Here is a 12903-nt window from a genome sequence, read left to right on the forward strand (position 1 = left end):
GGCGCGCGGGCGCGCGGGCGGGGGCGGCTCCACCGCTCCGCCATCTGGCGCTCGGCAGCCATGGCCGGCGGACGGCGGGGTGCGCAGCTGCCGCATCTCAGCAAGGTGGGTGCCAGGACGGGGTCCCGCTCCCCGCCCCCTGGGTTTCCCGGCATGCGGGGCGGGGAGCGGCGGGACAGGGGTGGTGCGGGCGCGCACGAGTGTGGACGCGGGGCCGGGGGCGCGGCGCCGTGTGCGGCGGGGCGGGGCGTCGAGCCGCGGGAGGGGGCGCGGGGGCGTGGTCTTGTCCCTCTCCCCTCCTCCCGCTCCTGCTGCCGGCCGCTGCCCCAAATCCGCAGTGGCGCGGTAATCTTCCCTGAGCTCCCCGATCCCGTCGCGGGGAGTCGGGTCTAGGGCGGGGGAGCCTGTCCGGAGCAGCGCCCCCCGGTGTCCCCTCGCCCAGATGGAGCGGGTGGTCCTGAGCATGCAGGACCCGGACCAGGGCGTGAGGACGCGGAGCCAGCGCCTGTTCATCACCGTCATCCCGCACACCGCGGCAGGTGAGGCGCCGCCGGGCGGGGCTTGGTGGGCGCCCTGCCGCGGCCCACCCCCGCCCCGCCGCCGCCCACCCCTGCCCCATGCCAATTTCTGCTGTGCAGGCGGCGACGTCGTGGCGTGGCTGATCCGGAAGTACTGCATCTCAGACGAGGGTAAGGGGTCAGCCCCTTGCTCGCCCTGCCCGCTGCTCCCTGCCCTGGGGTCGCTGTGCTGACGTCCTGGGTTGGTCCTCCTCAGGGCTCACAGGTGTCAGGGCAAGCCAGGTGCGCTGGGGAGTTTGGTTCTGGCGGCTGAGAGCCCGCCTCCCTGTGCCCCTCCCCTGCAGAGGCCCTGCACCTGGGTACTCTCCTAGTGCAGCACGGATATCTGTACCCTCTGCGGGAGCCCCGCAGCCTCCAGCTCCGGCCGGATGACACGCCCTACAGATTTCAGGTCAGGTGCTGCTGGGAGCAAGGGGGAGCCCCAGACTAACAGCTCAGCCAGAGGGGACTCCTGGGAGGGGGACTGGGATTGGAGGAGGAAGCGGTGATGTCACCACAGGCCTGGGTCCATGGCCCCTCCCCACGAGGCCTGGACAGTATCTGCCCGGTGGTAGAAGGATCCAGTTAAGGTGAGAGACCTGCAGTTTCTCTGAGATCACAGCAGGGACCCCATAAAGGGCGTAGTACCTGGGGAGGATTCTGGTGGTTTCCCTGAGGGTCCTTAAGCCCTGGCTCATGAAGGAGCCTGTGTGGGGCCTGAGGACAGGGTCCTTGCATCTCGGTGTATAACCCCAGGCACGGTGGAGCTCCCCTGCCCGGCCTCTGCGGCCCCAACTGGGATCCAGGCAGGCTTTGCTCTTAGTCCTCACCCACAGTCTTCAGCACAGACTGAGTACATGCGTGGCTTGGGCAGGGCCTGTCCACCCCACCAGGCAGCGAGGACTCTGGGAGGCCAGTCAAGGAAGCAGTGCCTGCCCTGAGGGGGTGAGTGGAGCTAGGTTCCCGCTGGGGAAAATGGCCAGTGGTCTGTGAGTCTCCAGGCTGTAGGCAGACAGGCAGGTTCTGAGGCACCATCTGGCCAGCCCAGTCCCTTCCCAAGGGATAGGGAAAGGTGGTCACAGCTGGGGTGGGGAAGGCCCCGGAGGTCCCGGACGCCCTGTTCCTGCACCATACCAGACGCCCTATTTCTGGACAAGCACCGTGTGGCCAGCTGCGGAGCTGGACTACGGTGAGTGTGGAGGAGTGGGCTAACCTGGGACAAGTTCCTAGCCTTGCTGCCCTCCCTCCTGAGTGATGCCACGACAGACGAGGGGCAGAGAGGTCTCCCCTGCAGCCTGGCCCCCTATCCTTCCAGCCATCTACCTGACAAAGAAGAACATCCGAAAGCAGGGGACCCTGGTCGGGCACGAGAAGGTGGGTCCCCCCCGCCCCCTGGTGAGTCCAGCCCGAGGACCCAAGACCTGCCCTTGGTCCCGGGCCTCCCGGTTTGCCCTGGAGCACAGCCCACGCCCCAGGAGAGTGCAGACACACAAACACGTCATCTGTAGATATCTCTGTGGGGAGGTGGTTGGTCTGCACCCCGAGCTGGGCACGGGAGGGGTTATCCACTGGCACCCTCGACATCCCCCAGGAGCACTATGACCAGCTGCACAGGAAGATCAGCCACACCTGGGACCTGGTGGTGATGCAGGCTCGGGAGCAGCTGTGGTAAGAGCTTGCCCTGCTCAAGCCGAGGGGGCACTGCCCAGGCTTGGCTGCCCACCTGGCTCTGCCTGAGGGTGGGGGCGGTGTGGGAGGGGCTGTTTTGGGCGCCACGGCCCCCCACCTCCACCTCCATCCCCAGGGCAGCTAAGCAGCGCAGGAAGGGGGACAGGCTGGTCATTGCGTGCCAGGAGCAGACGTACTGGCTGGTGAACAGGCCTCCGGTGAGCCCCCTTGCGTGTGTGTAGGGGCGGGGGTTCTCGTACAGCAGTGGGGTCAGGGGGCCCTCATACAGCAGTGGGGTCGGGGGGGGTCCTTGTACAGCAGTGGGGTCTTGCTGGGATTCAGTGTGCCTCCCTCAGGTGCTCTCTCTGGACCCACAGTTTGAGCCTGTGGTGAGGATGTGGCTTTTGGGGTCCCAGCAGAAAGTTCTAGTTCTAGGACCCATCAGAACCAATCATAGGGCCAGTCCACACACATTACAGGAAACCAGTTTCTTTCTTTCCTTTTTTTTTTTTTTTAATATTTTTATTCATTTATTTGACAGGGAGATTACAAGTAGGCAGAGAAGCAGGCAGAGGGAGAGAGGGGGAAGCAGGCTCCCTGCTGAGCAGAGAGCCCGATGCGGGGCTCGATCCCAGAACCCTGAGATCATGACCTGAGCCGAAGGCAGAGGCTTTAACCCACTGACCCACCCAGGTGCCCCAAGAAACCAGTTTCTTTGAGGTGTAAGGGCGGGGGCAAAGTGGGGCCAGGCTTATTGACAGCACTGAGGGGCTGGGGTCACAGGCCAGGAACTTCTGGGGGTGCTAGCCTGCAGTTAGGCCTTCCCCAGAACTATGGTCTGGGCGGGAGGTTTGCAGTCCCCCTGCTGGGTGGGGCTGTGGGACAGTCCCAGCTACCACGAGGGGAAGTTCCTGTGGGATAAATCCACAGGGAAGAAAAGAGCGAGCCCCGCACCGGCCCAGTAGGTCATGCGGGTTGTGTACGTGTGGGTTAGGGTGGGGCTGTCTCTGGGGAAGTGATGGGTCATCTTCCGCCTGAGCGCTAGGTTGGGGAGGCTGGGGCAGGAGGGTGAAGTGGGTATGGCTCCCAGGCTGTGTCTATGGCTGAGGGTCCAAGTGGAGGGCCCTGGGAATGGCAGCTGGAGCCTCTGGGTGAGCAGGCATAAGGGCCGTCTGTGAGGGGGGGCCAGCCCAGCACATGTGTTGGAGGATGGGAGGGCCAGCATGCGGGGCACGTGACTGCCCCAAGACGGGCGTCACCGCCCGGCTGGCATGGTTAGGAGAGTGCAGCTCTGGGTCTCGGGTCATGACTTGGAGCCCCACTGGGCGTCCAGCCTACTTTAAAGAAGAAAGAAGAGGGATGGTTTGGCTTGTGCTGTGAGCAGTGAGGACCACAGTGGGGAGGTGAGCTGGCCTCAGGGGACGTCCCTGTGGGGGTGGGACTGGTAGGGAGGGGGCCCAGACTCTGCCCTTCTCCGATGGCTGGTTGGCACTTTACAGAATGACGTATGGGTGCAGAGTTGATGGGGGAGCCAGGGGCAGAAACCCTAGGCTGAGGTGGGTCTCGGCAGCCCACCTGGGTTGGACCACCCCACCACATCTCGGCCTTCCTCTGCAGCCGGGTGTCCCCAGCGTCCTGGAGCAAGGTCCCAAGCGCAGCTCCTGTGCTGCTGATCGAGTGCAGATGGTGAGGCCCTGCCCATGTGCCCCCAGGCCGCACCCTTCCACCCCTGCATACGTGTCTCCCCACCCCATGTGGGGGCTGCCCAACCATCTGTCCCAACGGTGTCTGACCCTGACACCCAGAGGCCCTGCTCTGCTCCTGGCATCATGCGCCCCCGCCTGCACCCCCGCTTCCAGGTCTCTGCTAATCCTCACCTCTTGTCTCCCCAACCTGCTACGGTGGGTGCCTGTAAGTGTGACGGGGCTCTGGGAAGGGTGGGACAGCCTCAGGGTCTCCGGGAGTTGGAGACACCCCCCACAGAGCCGTGGATGGGCCCTGAGGGGCCTGGGCTGAGCCGGCCACCTCCCTCTAAGGCCTCTGATGGCCTCTGGACAGACGTATTCAGACCTGGTAGCAAGGCTCTGTTCCAATCCCCCAAAGCGCAAAATATATAATACCTGGTACCTTACAGATAAAACTTTCCCTTTGAAGTGGTAGTTCACGGTCATGGGTTTGGAATGTCCTCATGATAAGATTGGCCAAAGAGAGCCAAGACCAGCACTGGGCATCCCAGGCATCCTGACGGTTGTGTGGATGTTGGGCAGGGCCAACCGGTCCACCTGGCCCCGAGGTTGTGGCAGGCGGGCTCTGAGCTCTGAACACGATGGGATGACTTAGAGTGTGAGTTAGCAAGATGGAGTCCCCCACTGTGATCCTGCGGCTGGATCTCTCATGTATCTGCTGGTTTAAAAAAAATGAACTAGATACATTAAAAAAATAGGAAGTAGGGACAGTTGGGGACTGTAAGGTGACTTCGACAACCTGTGGGCTCCATGGGACATTCTGGAAACCTTATCTAGAGGCCCCAGATGCTTCTTGGAAAGCCAGACCCTCCATTAGAGGAGGGGTCTTCACGGGGCAAGACAGGAGGCTTGAGCCATTCTCCACCAGCCCAAAGATGGACTCATGAGCCCAGGGTGGGGGGTCGGTCCCCACAGGGCCCACTTTCTAACTGCAGTCCTTTTGGCCCCTTCCAGACCAAGAGCACAGAGTTCTACAAGCAGGAGGTAAGTTCTGGGGGTGGTGGGAGGGAGGGGCCCGGGCTGGTTGACCCCCAGCCTGGGCCCCACCTCATGGGCCTCACATCCTAGATGGAGCGCTGCAGGAAGGCCCTGACCAGGGCCCGGGTGAAGTCGTCCGTCTGCCTGGAGGCGTGAGTGGGTTGGGGGGCCTGGAGTGCAGACCCTCCCTCTAGGGCCCTGGTCCCCACGGCCTCCCCCAGCACTGGCCCCTGGCACGGCCCCCCACCCCCAGGTACCTGAAGTTCAGCGGCCAGCGTGGGCCACACGACCCCATGATGTCGGGCTGCCTGCCCAGCAACCCCTGGGTCAGCAGCGAGGACGCCTACTGGACCATCAATGCGCCCAGGTGAGCCCAGGGCGTGGGGGCCGGGGGCCCTGCCATCCCGCTGGCACAGTCCTTGTGCTCCTCACCAGCCCCCGCCTGTCCCCACAGTGTGGCCGTGCCCACAAAGCTCCGTGTGGAGCGATGGGCTTTCAGCTTCCAGGAGCTCTTGGAAGATCCCGTGGGAAGGGCCCATTTCATGGACTTCCTCGGGACCGAGTTCAGTGGTGAGAAGCGCTGTGCCCTGCTCGAGGTCCCTCCGGGTTTCTGCCAGGCCCGGCCACTGCTTGGGTGGGCCTCACTGGGCTCGTGGCCTTCCAGCTGAGAACCTCAGCTTCTGGGAGGCGTGCGAGGAGCTGCGCCACGGAGGGCAGGCCCAGGTCCGCGCCACCGTGGATGCCATATACCAGTGAGTGCCGCGGGGCAGGGACTGGCGGGCGTGCGGGGCCCACAGCCACGGGCCTGTCTCCTCGCACGCCCCCGTTGTGCTGACTCAGGCAGTTCCTGGCCCCCGGTGCTGCCCGCTGGGTCAACATCGACAGCCGGACGATGGAGCGGACCCTGGAGGGCCTGAGGCAGCCCCACCGCTATGTGCTGGACGAGGCCCAGCTGCACATCTACATGCTGATGAAGAAGGTGAGCAAGGGGGGCAGGCGAGTGCCAGCCTGGCTCCCTGACCCCGGCTGCCGTCGCGCATACACCTGCAGACTGAGGTCCTGCGGGCCGACTGAGAGGTCTGCTTGTGATTTTTATAAGTATCGTAATGTGGAAGATTCCAGATGTAAAGTAGACACAGTGACATGGTGAATCCCTGCGTTCCTGCTGCCTGACTTCCAAACCGGTCAGCTTGGGGCCTGTCCGGACCCCTCGTCCATCCCTGCCTGCTGCCCCCCACCCCGTGACTCTTGTGCCATTTTCAGACTTCCTGTCTCTGTGTGTGGTCAGGATCCCCTAAAGGACACGGACCCCACCTTCCCTTTCCAGTGGGACCCAGGTGTCAGCATCACACACTGAACACAGGGTATTTGGCCCATGTCCTCGAAGAGCTGATCGGGTTCTGAACAGGCTCTGCTTGGCGTCCGATCGTCCCCGTAACACGTCACCACAAACCCAGGGCCTTAGGACAGCGCCATCTGGTTCTGTCACAGTGTGCTGGTCAGGCGTCCCCGCTGGGTCTCCTGGGGCAAAGGTCATGGTGTGGGCTTGCTGGCTCCATCTGGAGGCTCTGGGGGGCCGGTCACGTTCCCTGCCCTTCCCGGCTGCTGGGGACGCTGCTCCTCTGTGAGCAGCCACTCCTGAGGCCCTGTCACCAGCGTAGTGTGTGCAGCCGGTCCCTCTGGCCGTCCTGCTGGCCCCTTGGACTTTAGGCCGCCCTTTGTTCTGTCATGCCTTACCTCTGGGTCCTACCAGCGGGGCTGTTGCCGTGTCTTTGGAGGGACTTTGTCGCCTCGCTTCCTGGATGTAGGTGGTGAGGGTGACTGGATTGGGCTCAATGTCGGATTGTACCGTCTTTGGTTTCTTCAGAGGTGATGCTTGGCGTGTCCTCATTAGGACATACGTGGGGCCCGGCCGCCTCCCATTCAGGGATGCGAGCTGCCTGACAGTGGCTGGCCCGGGTGAGGAGCCGCCACCCCTGCCTCTGTTGGTGAGCTGGTGTGCGTCGCGGAGGTGTGTCCCCTCGCCTGCGTCTTGCCCACGGTCCCCCAGGGGAGGCACAATCAACACGTGATTTCTTATCCTCTTCTCCCCTTTTGAGTCGTGACTTAGAGCCGCTCGCCTGCTAGGGGTCAGTGAGTGGGAGGTGGTTTTCATACCACGGTCCTTCCAAGCTCTCGCCGGATGGTGGTTTTGTTTACCGTGGTTCTCCCTCTGCCTTGCTGTGCGGAGCCCCCCAACCCCAGCCCCCCATTGGCTCTCGAGGCACTTGATGTGTTCTGAGACCTGCTGCGGCTTGCCCAGGCCCCCCTGCGCCGTTCCCACGGGAGGCCCTAGCCCCTCTTCTAGGCTTTTCGGAAATCTTGACCTGCTGGGCATGTTCGCGGTCACCCAGATCGTGTCCAGGTCCTTCAGTGAGCAGAACCAGAAGTACAGGGTTCTCGGTAGAACACGGGCTCCCACGAGCACGATCATTCAGATCGGCTGTGCAGAGCTCCTGGGCGCGGGCTTCCATCGTCTTCCTCACTTACCCCCTGGACGTCTTGGTTCGCAGCAGCGTGGGTGGCGACACGCTCGCTTTCCTCCCCTCTCCCCCCGGCATCCCGGCTGGACGACCCCACGCTCCCGTGCACTGTAAACCCACGCACGACGGTTACGTGCTTCGCTGGGTCCTGGGTGTGTCCCCTCCTGGGGGCGCCCCGTGGACGGCTCCGCTGCCTTACCTGTGCTCAGGGTGGCATCACCACCCGGACGCACGGTCGTCCCGCTTTACCTTCCATGTTCAGGAACTGATGATTTGTTGTTTCCTTTTGTAATTATGTGAAGCATCTACGTGGGTCTAAAATCCAATCTATAAAGAAGGCATACTTCAAATACGTCTAGTTCTATCGCAGTCTTCCTACTATAATTGTTTAAAATTTGTATTTTTTTTTAATATAAACAAGGAGGTTCACGGCTTTCTTTCCTTCTTTATTGGTTTTTCTTGACTTTGTGTATTTTTTTTTTAAATGATTATCACCCTTTTTTTTTTTTTTTAAAGATTTTATTTATTTATTTGACAGACAGAGATCACAAGTAGGCAAAGGGGCAGGCAGAGAGAGGAAGGGAAGCAGGCTCCCCGCTGAGCAGAGACCCCGATGTGGGGCTCGATCCCACGACCCTGAGATCATGACCTGAGCCAAAGGCAGAAGCTTTACCCACTGAGCCACCGAGGCACCCCTCAACCTTGTGTTTTATTTTGCTCCGTTTCCTTGCCCTCCCACTTGCGGGTGCATTGAGAACCCGGGGAGGCACTCCTTGGGGTTTCCTGCTTGGGGTCCCGTGGTTCAGTCCTCCGTGCATGGGTGCTGGGCCCCTGCCTACCTTCTGAGGGTTAATGGGCCCACTGGCTCGGAGCCCAGGTGTCCCTGCACCTGTCTGACTTGGTTGGGGCAGGTCTGGGACGGCTGCCTCCAGTGCCATCCCCTGGGGGTGCTCTGGGGCTGGCAGGGGCCCAGCAGTGCCAGGCAGGGGCCCAGCGGAAGCCGGCTGAATGCTCTCTCTCCCAGGACTCCTACCCGAGGTTCCTGAAGTCCGCCGCCTACAGAGACCTGCTGGCAGAAGCTGTGGTTCCCCCAGAGGCCAAGAGACGGTGAGCTTGGCCGCGCCCTGTGCCCGGGCAGTGAGGCGGGCGGGACCCTCACAGCCGCCCTGCACTCAGGTCCCCTCTTGTCCACAGGGTGTTCCCGTTTATGCGTAAGCCGCTACATGCAAGCCCCAGCCCTGCTCTCCTTCCTGCCTCTCCCTCTGGGGAGCCTGTGGCTGCGACCAGTGGCCCTGAGTGTGGTGACAGGGGCACCTAGGTGGGCAGATAGCAGGAGAGGGAAGTGGCCATCCTCACCGCTGGCCTGGGGTCCTGGCAGCTCTTGAGACCCTTGGCATGGGCGTCCCCTAGTGCCCAGAGGGCCCGGCCTTGCCCCCGTGTCTGTGGGGCTCTTGGGCTCTCACCTTTTCCCTTGTCAAGCCTTCCCCTCCCCAGAAGGGGCTGGTCCAGGGGCTGATTCCTGGGAAAAGGTGTCCCTGAGCTTCGGTCACCTGGACAAGGGGAGGATAAGGGGGTCCAAGCGGGGCTGGCTGCATGAAGCCCCTGGCATTCTGTGGTCTGCTGGTGGGACCCTGCGGGGACCACACGGCACGCCCCAGTTCCACTGGGGCTGTCTCCGCCTTGCAGCCCGCCCTCACGGGTCTTGCCCACACCGTGGCCATCATTGTGCACGTCCCAGACCTCCTCCCGCAGGGACACCTCCAGTGTGTGTCCTCGAGGCTGGGGCTCCCCTGGAGCCTCGCGTGTGAGGCAGAGCTGACTCCAGGGCCTCACCTGGGACAGCCAGTCCCGTTCATGGCCAGGGCAGGTGGACTCCTTGGGGAAGAGGGGTGTGCCAGACCCGGGGAAGGTGTAGCTGGTCTCTTGGGGTGCGGCTCTCGTCAGGCCGGGGAGGTACCCGTGCTACTCCCACCCACACCCAACCGGGAAATAAAAGACCCTTGGCCCTCACTCTTGAGTTCACCCATTGTCCGAGTTGTGGATTGTGGTGGAGTGTGTGGTGAGTGGTAGGCATGCGGGAAGCGTGCGTGACGCGTGTGGCATGAGGCGTGTGTGGTGTGAGAGGCTCGTGGTAGACATGAGGCACGTGTGCAAGTGAGGTGGTGTACGTGTGAGGCATGTGGTAGACGTGAGGCAGGCATGGTGTGCGTGAGCCACATGGTCTCGCAGTGTGAGGGGCGTGAGGTGTGTGTGAGCCGGGCAGTGGTGGCGGACACTGGGGGAAGTCGGGAGATCTGAGGCGCGGGTCACGGAGAGTGTCATGTGGCGGGTCTGCGGCAGAGGAGGGACCCAGCTTCCAGGCTGGACCGGGGCTGCAGCCCCGGCGGTCTTCAGAGGAGACGGCAATTAACATCATTTGCACTCTGGCTGGACAAGGGTGCTCCAGGGGAGTCCAGACACGGAGTCCTGGGACATCATGGGAGACAGGAGGCTCCTGGCATTCAGCCCAGCGCGCACCGGGCCAACTGAGGCCTGGGGCGCAGGAAGCCCAGCCGGTACAGAGCCCCTGAGGGGCCGCGGGCTGGCTGCCGCGTCCACAGGTCCAGGGTGCACGGCCCGGCAGCACAGGCATCTCCCGGGCGCCGCTTGAGCTCCGGCCCGCGGTCTCAGGACCTGCAGGGTGGGCCCTGGGAAGCCAGGGGGGTGCTGCCACAGCCCTCCTGGTCCCAACACGGTGGGCCGGGCAGAAGCTTCCACAGTGACCAGGGTCCTGCTCCCAGCAGAGGGCTCCCTGGCCGCAGGCATCTGTGCAGCTGGGAGACCGGCTTCTCCCGTCCAGAGGCACAGGTAGTTCAGGGGGGCCTCCCTACACTACCGGCCTCCACACAAGGGTCCCATAGCTCTGCCTCCCTGAAGCACCAACCCCCTGCCACTGGCCGGGTTCCTGCCGCCTGCAGCTGCCCTTGGAGGACACAGGTGCTCAGGACCCCTGCCTGTCCCGAGGGAGCACACCCACGTCCCCACGCCGGGTCCCTGACTTGAACCAGGGTGACCATGGAGGGATCCTCAAACCCGAGCTCCACTCAGAGGCCGTGCAGGAAGTCCTCGGGGCCCCATTTCCAACTGGGCGGGTAGAGGGTCCCCCACCTCTTCGAGAAGCCCGGCCAGCACCACGTCCGCTTGCCCCCTGCAGCGCAAGCACACGAGGCACACGCGTGCCCTTTCAGACAGTGCAAACCGTTTATTCTGGTTTCCTCCTGCGATTCCGGGGTCGTCAGGGCACAGTGAGACACACAGAGCACCACAGCAAGGCACAAAGGTGAGTCCTGCGTCAGGGGACACCGACTGCTGGGTGTCCGAGCACCAGGAGAAGGCCAGGCACGGGCTGGGGGTGTGGGGACCCCCGCGGGATAAGCAGCTCCAGTGTGTAGGGATGGGGTGTGCACACACCCCGAGTGCGCCCTCCACCCAGTTCCTCAGAACAGCACTCGCAGCCAACACGGGACGGAGACGCCCCAGAGACACCCGTGAGCAGCAGGACAACCTCACAGCTGCACGGCAGCCCCCCTCCTCACGGGTCTCAAAGGGGAACCCCAGGGCAAGCGTCCGCTGCCCACTACAGCGTCCCTCCCCCCATTGCTCTGGGACAGGCCGGGAGCTCCAGCTGCTGCCCCGAGGCCACCCCAGGCCAGCCACCCTCGCAGGCCCTGGGGGATGTGAAGACAGGAAGGAGCAAGGGAACTTCTCAGGACGGGGCTCTCTTCCCAAAGCCACAGTCCCTCCCGCTAGGTGTGGATGCGGTGAGGCTGGTGCCAGGGGACCAGGAACACTGCGATGAGGACAAGTGGCCTTGAGTGTGACTCCAGTGGGGCAGAGTGAGGGCTTGTGGGGATGTGCTGCACAGGAGAGGGGAGAGGCCTGGGCATCCGCTCACCCATACACGTCCCTGCGTAGGACGGGAACCCCGGGGTCAGGAGTAGGGGAGTCAGTGCAACCAAGTGACAGACCCAACGTCCCATGGTGGCAGCCCCTCCACGCATGTGGCCCGCAGGCCTCTAGGCCTCACTCCGGTACCGCAGGCGGGAGAACCGATCCCGGACAGCCTGGTCACTGTCGGGCCTGCCCTCAGCCAGCCGAACCACCCTGCTGCTCTGGACCAGGTCCCGCACCTTGTGCTTGACCACGGAGACCGTGCCAGGCGTGTCTGGGCTCGCCGGGCCCGTCAGCAGGACGCAGGCGGCATGGCGGCTTGGCTCGAACAGGACGGCTATGGGAGACGTGGGTGGTCAGGGTGCTGGGACCGGCCAGAGCGGCCAGACGGCCGGCAGGGCCCTAGCCCCCGGGGGCCACACTCACCTTGGAAGGCCATGATGTTGGCAGAGATGTTGGCCAGCTCCAGCAGGACGCCAGGCAGGGTCGGATGGAACATGTACAGGCTGTGCTGGGTGTCTCCGGGCTCCTAGAGCAGGAACCCATGGTGGGGCACACGGTGGACCGCGCTCGCCCCAGACCCTACACCCACCTGCCCGGGCCCAGGGCTGGGGCCAGGCCATGCACTCAGGACACCTGGCTGGCACAGCCCTGCCCAGAGCTGTGTCCATGGGATCCCAACTGTGTGTCCACCTTCTCCTCCTTTCCCCTAACCAGACCCTTCTCACGCACGCTCCACATGGAATTCTGCACCTGCCCTCCCCCACTGACCCCCACTTCTTCCCAGATCCCCAGCCTCCCTTGTGGTCCAGGGTGCCTCATCCCACCCGCTGTCCTACAGCTTCTCTGATGTGTGCACCCCAGTCACCCAGTTAGCTCTCAGGAGCCTCGAGGCAGGACCCAAGGCTGGCCTCCGGTTTCTGGCCTCAGCATGGGCGTGTGCCCAGCCCGTACTGCCTGGTTGGTGCCCTCCAGGTCGTGGAGGCCCCAGAAGAAGAAGGCGGAGCGGTGGTCTGCGGTTGGCAGGCTGGCGGACTTAGGATCCCCGGGGAGGCTTGGGAGGGCCTGGTTCCACAGGACAGCCCCGGTGCTGAGGTCCAGGAACAGGATCTGGAAGGGAGGGGGGCAAGCCCAGGGCTCATAGGCAGGGCTTGCACGGGCTTCAGGCTCCAACCAGGCCAGCCCTGAAGGAGCTGCGCCCCGAGGGCAAGCAGGCCGCCTGGCTGCGGCCCCTCTGCTGCTAGCCCAGCCTCCCAGTGCAGCTCCAGCTGCATTCGGACAGGGGTCCGTTGGCTACAAACCCTGGTGGGGCTTCACAAGGGGGTGCAGCCAACCTGTCTGTCCACGCCGGTTCCGTTCTCGACGACCACAGTCAAGGTGTCAGGTTTGTAGTGGCCAAGGATGGGTTTCCTGCAAGGAAAGGGCAGAAGAGTTCACAAAGGCCCTCTGTGCGGAGATGCCCAGGAATGGGCATGCCGGCCACCTGCTCCCTGGCTGCACCAG

General features: G+C 63.5%; 2 protein-coding genes across 9 annotated transcripts in view; one reads left to right on the forward strand and one right to left on the reverse strand.

Moving 5' to 3' along the window:
• RGS11 (regulator of G protein signaling 11) lies at nt 1–9480 on the forward strand. 7 transcript variants are annotated; one of them, XM_059415850.1, is made up of 18 exons: nt 1–105; nt 443–539; nt 639–689; nt 863–969; nt 1695–1746; nt 1873–1952; nt 2149–2225; nt 2362–2443; nt 3843–3911; nt 4085–4126; nt 4925–4954; nt 5039–5100; nt 5202–5315; nt 5403–5518; nt 5613–5700; nt 5789–5927; nt 8495–8577; nt 8665–9480. In XM_059415850.1, exons 1-18 carry the CDS (start codon nt 61–63, stop codon nt 8786–8788), a joined length of 1458 nt encoding a protein of 485 aa, XP_059271833.1. In that variant the 5' UTR covers nt 1–60; the 3' UTR covers nt 8789–9480. The 7 variants fall into 7 exon arrangements, with proteins under 7 accessions (XP_059271833.1, XP_059271834.1, XP_059271835.1 ...); XM_059415851.1 differs by having other exon boundaries at nt 1873–1931; XM_059415852.1 differs by lacking the exon at nt 4085–4126.
• The window catches only part of FAM234A (family with sequence similarity 234 member A), a 23102-nt gene continuing 19568 nt past the window's right edge, over nt 9370–12903 (reverse strand). Inside the window, exons 9-13 of one of the 2 annotated variants that reach the window (XM_059415848.1) lie at nt 12735–12810; nt 12355–12510; nt 11827–11929; nt 11640–11737; nt 9370–10657 (exon numbers count right to left, since the gene is read on the reverse strand). In XM_059415848.1, coding sequence (XP_059271831.1) covers nt 10451–10657; nt 11640–11737; nt 11827–11929; nt 12355–12510; nt 12735–12810 — 640 coding nt within the window. In that variant the 3' untranslated portion in view covers nt 9370–10450. Of the gene's footprint in view, nt 10658–10688; nt 11738–11826; nt 11930–12354; nt 12511–12734; nt 12811–12903 lie in introns of those variants that run through there. The other variant, XM_059415849.1, reaches the window with a different exon arrangement.

This window comes from Mustela nigripes, chromosome 11 (genome assembly GCF_022355385.1).
Source record: "Mustela nigripes isolate SB6536 chromosome 11, MUSNIG.SB6536, whole genome shotgun sequence".
Classification (NCBI taxonomy): domain Eukaryota; kingdom Metazoa; phylum Chordata; class Mammalia; order Carnivora; family Mustelidae; genus Mustela; species Mustela nigripes.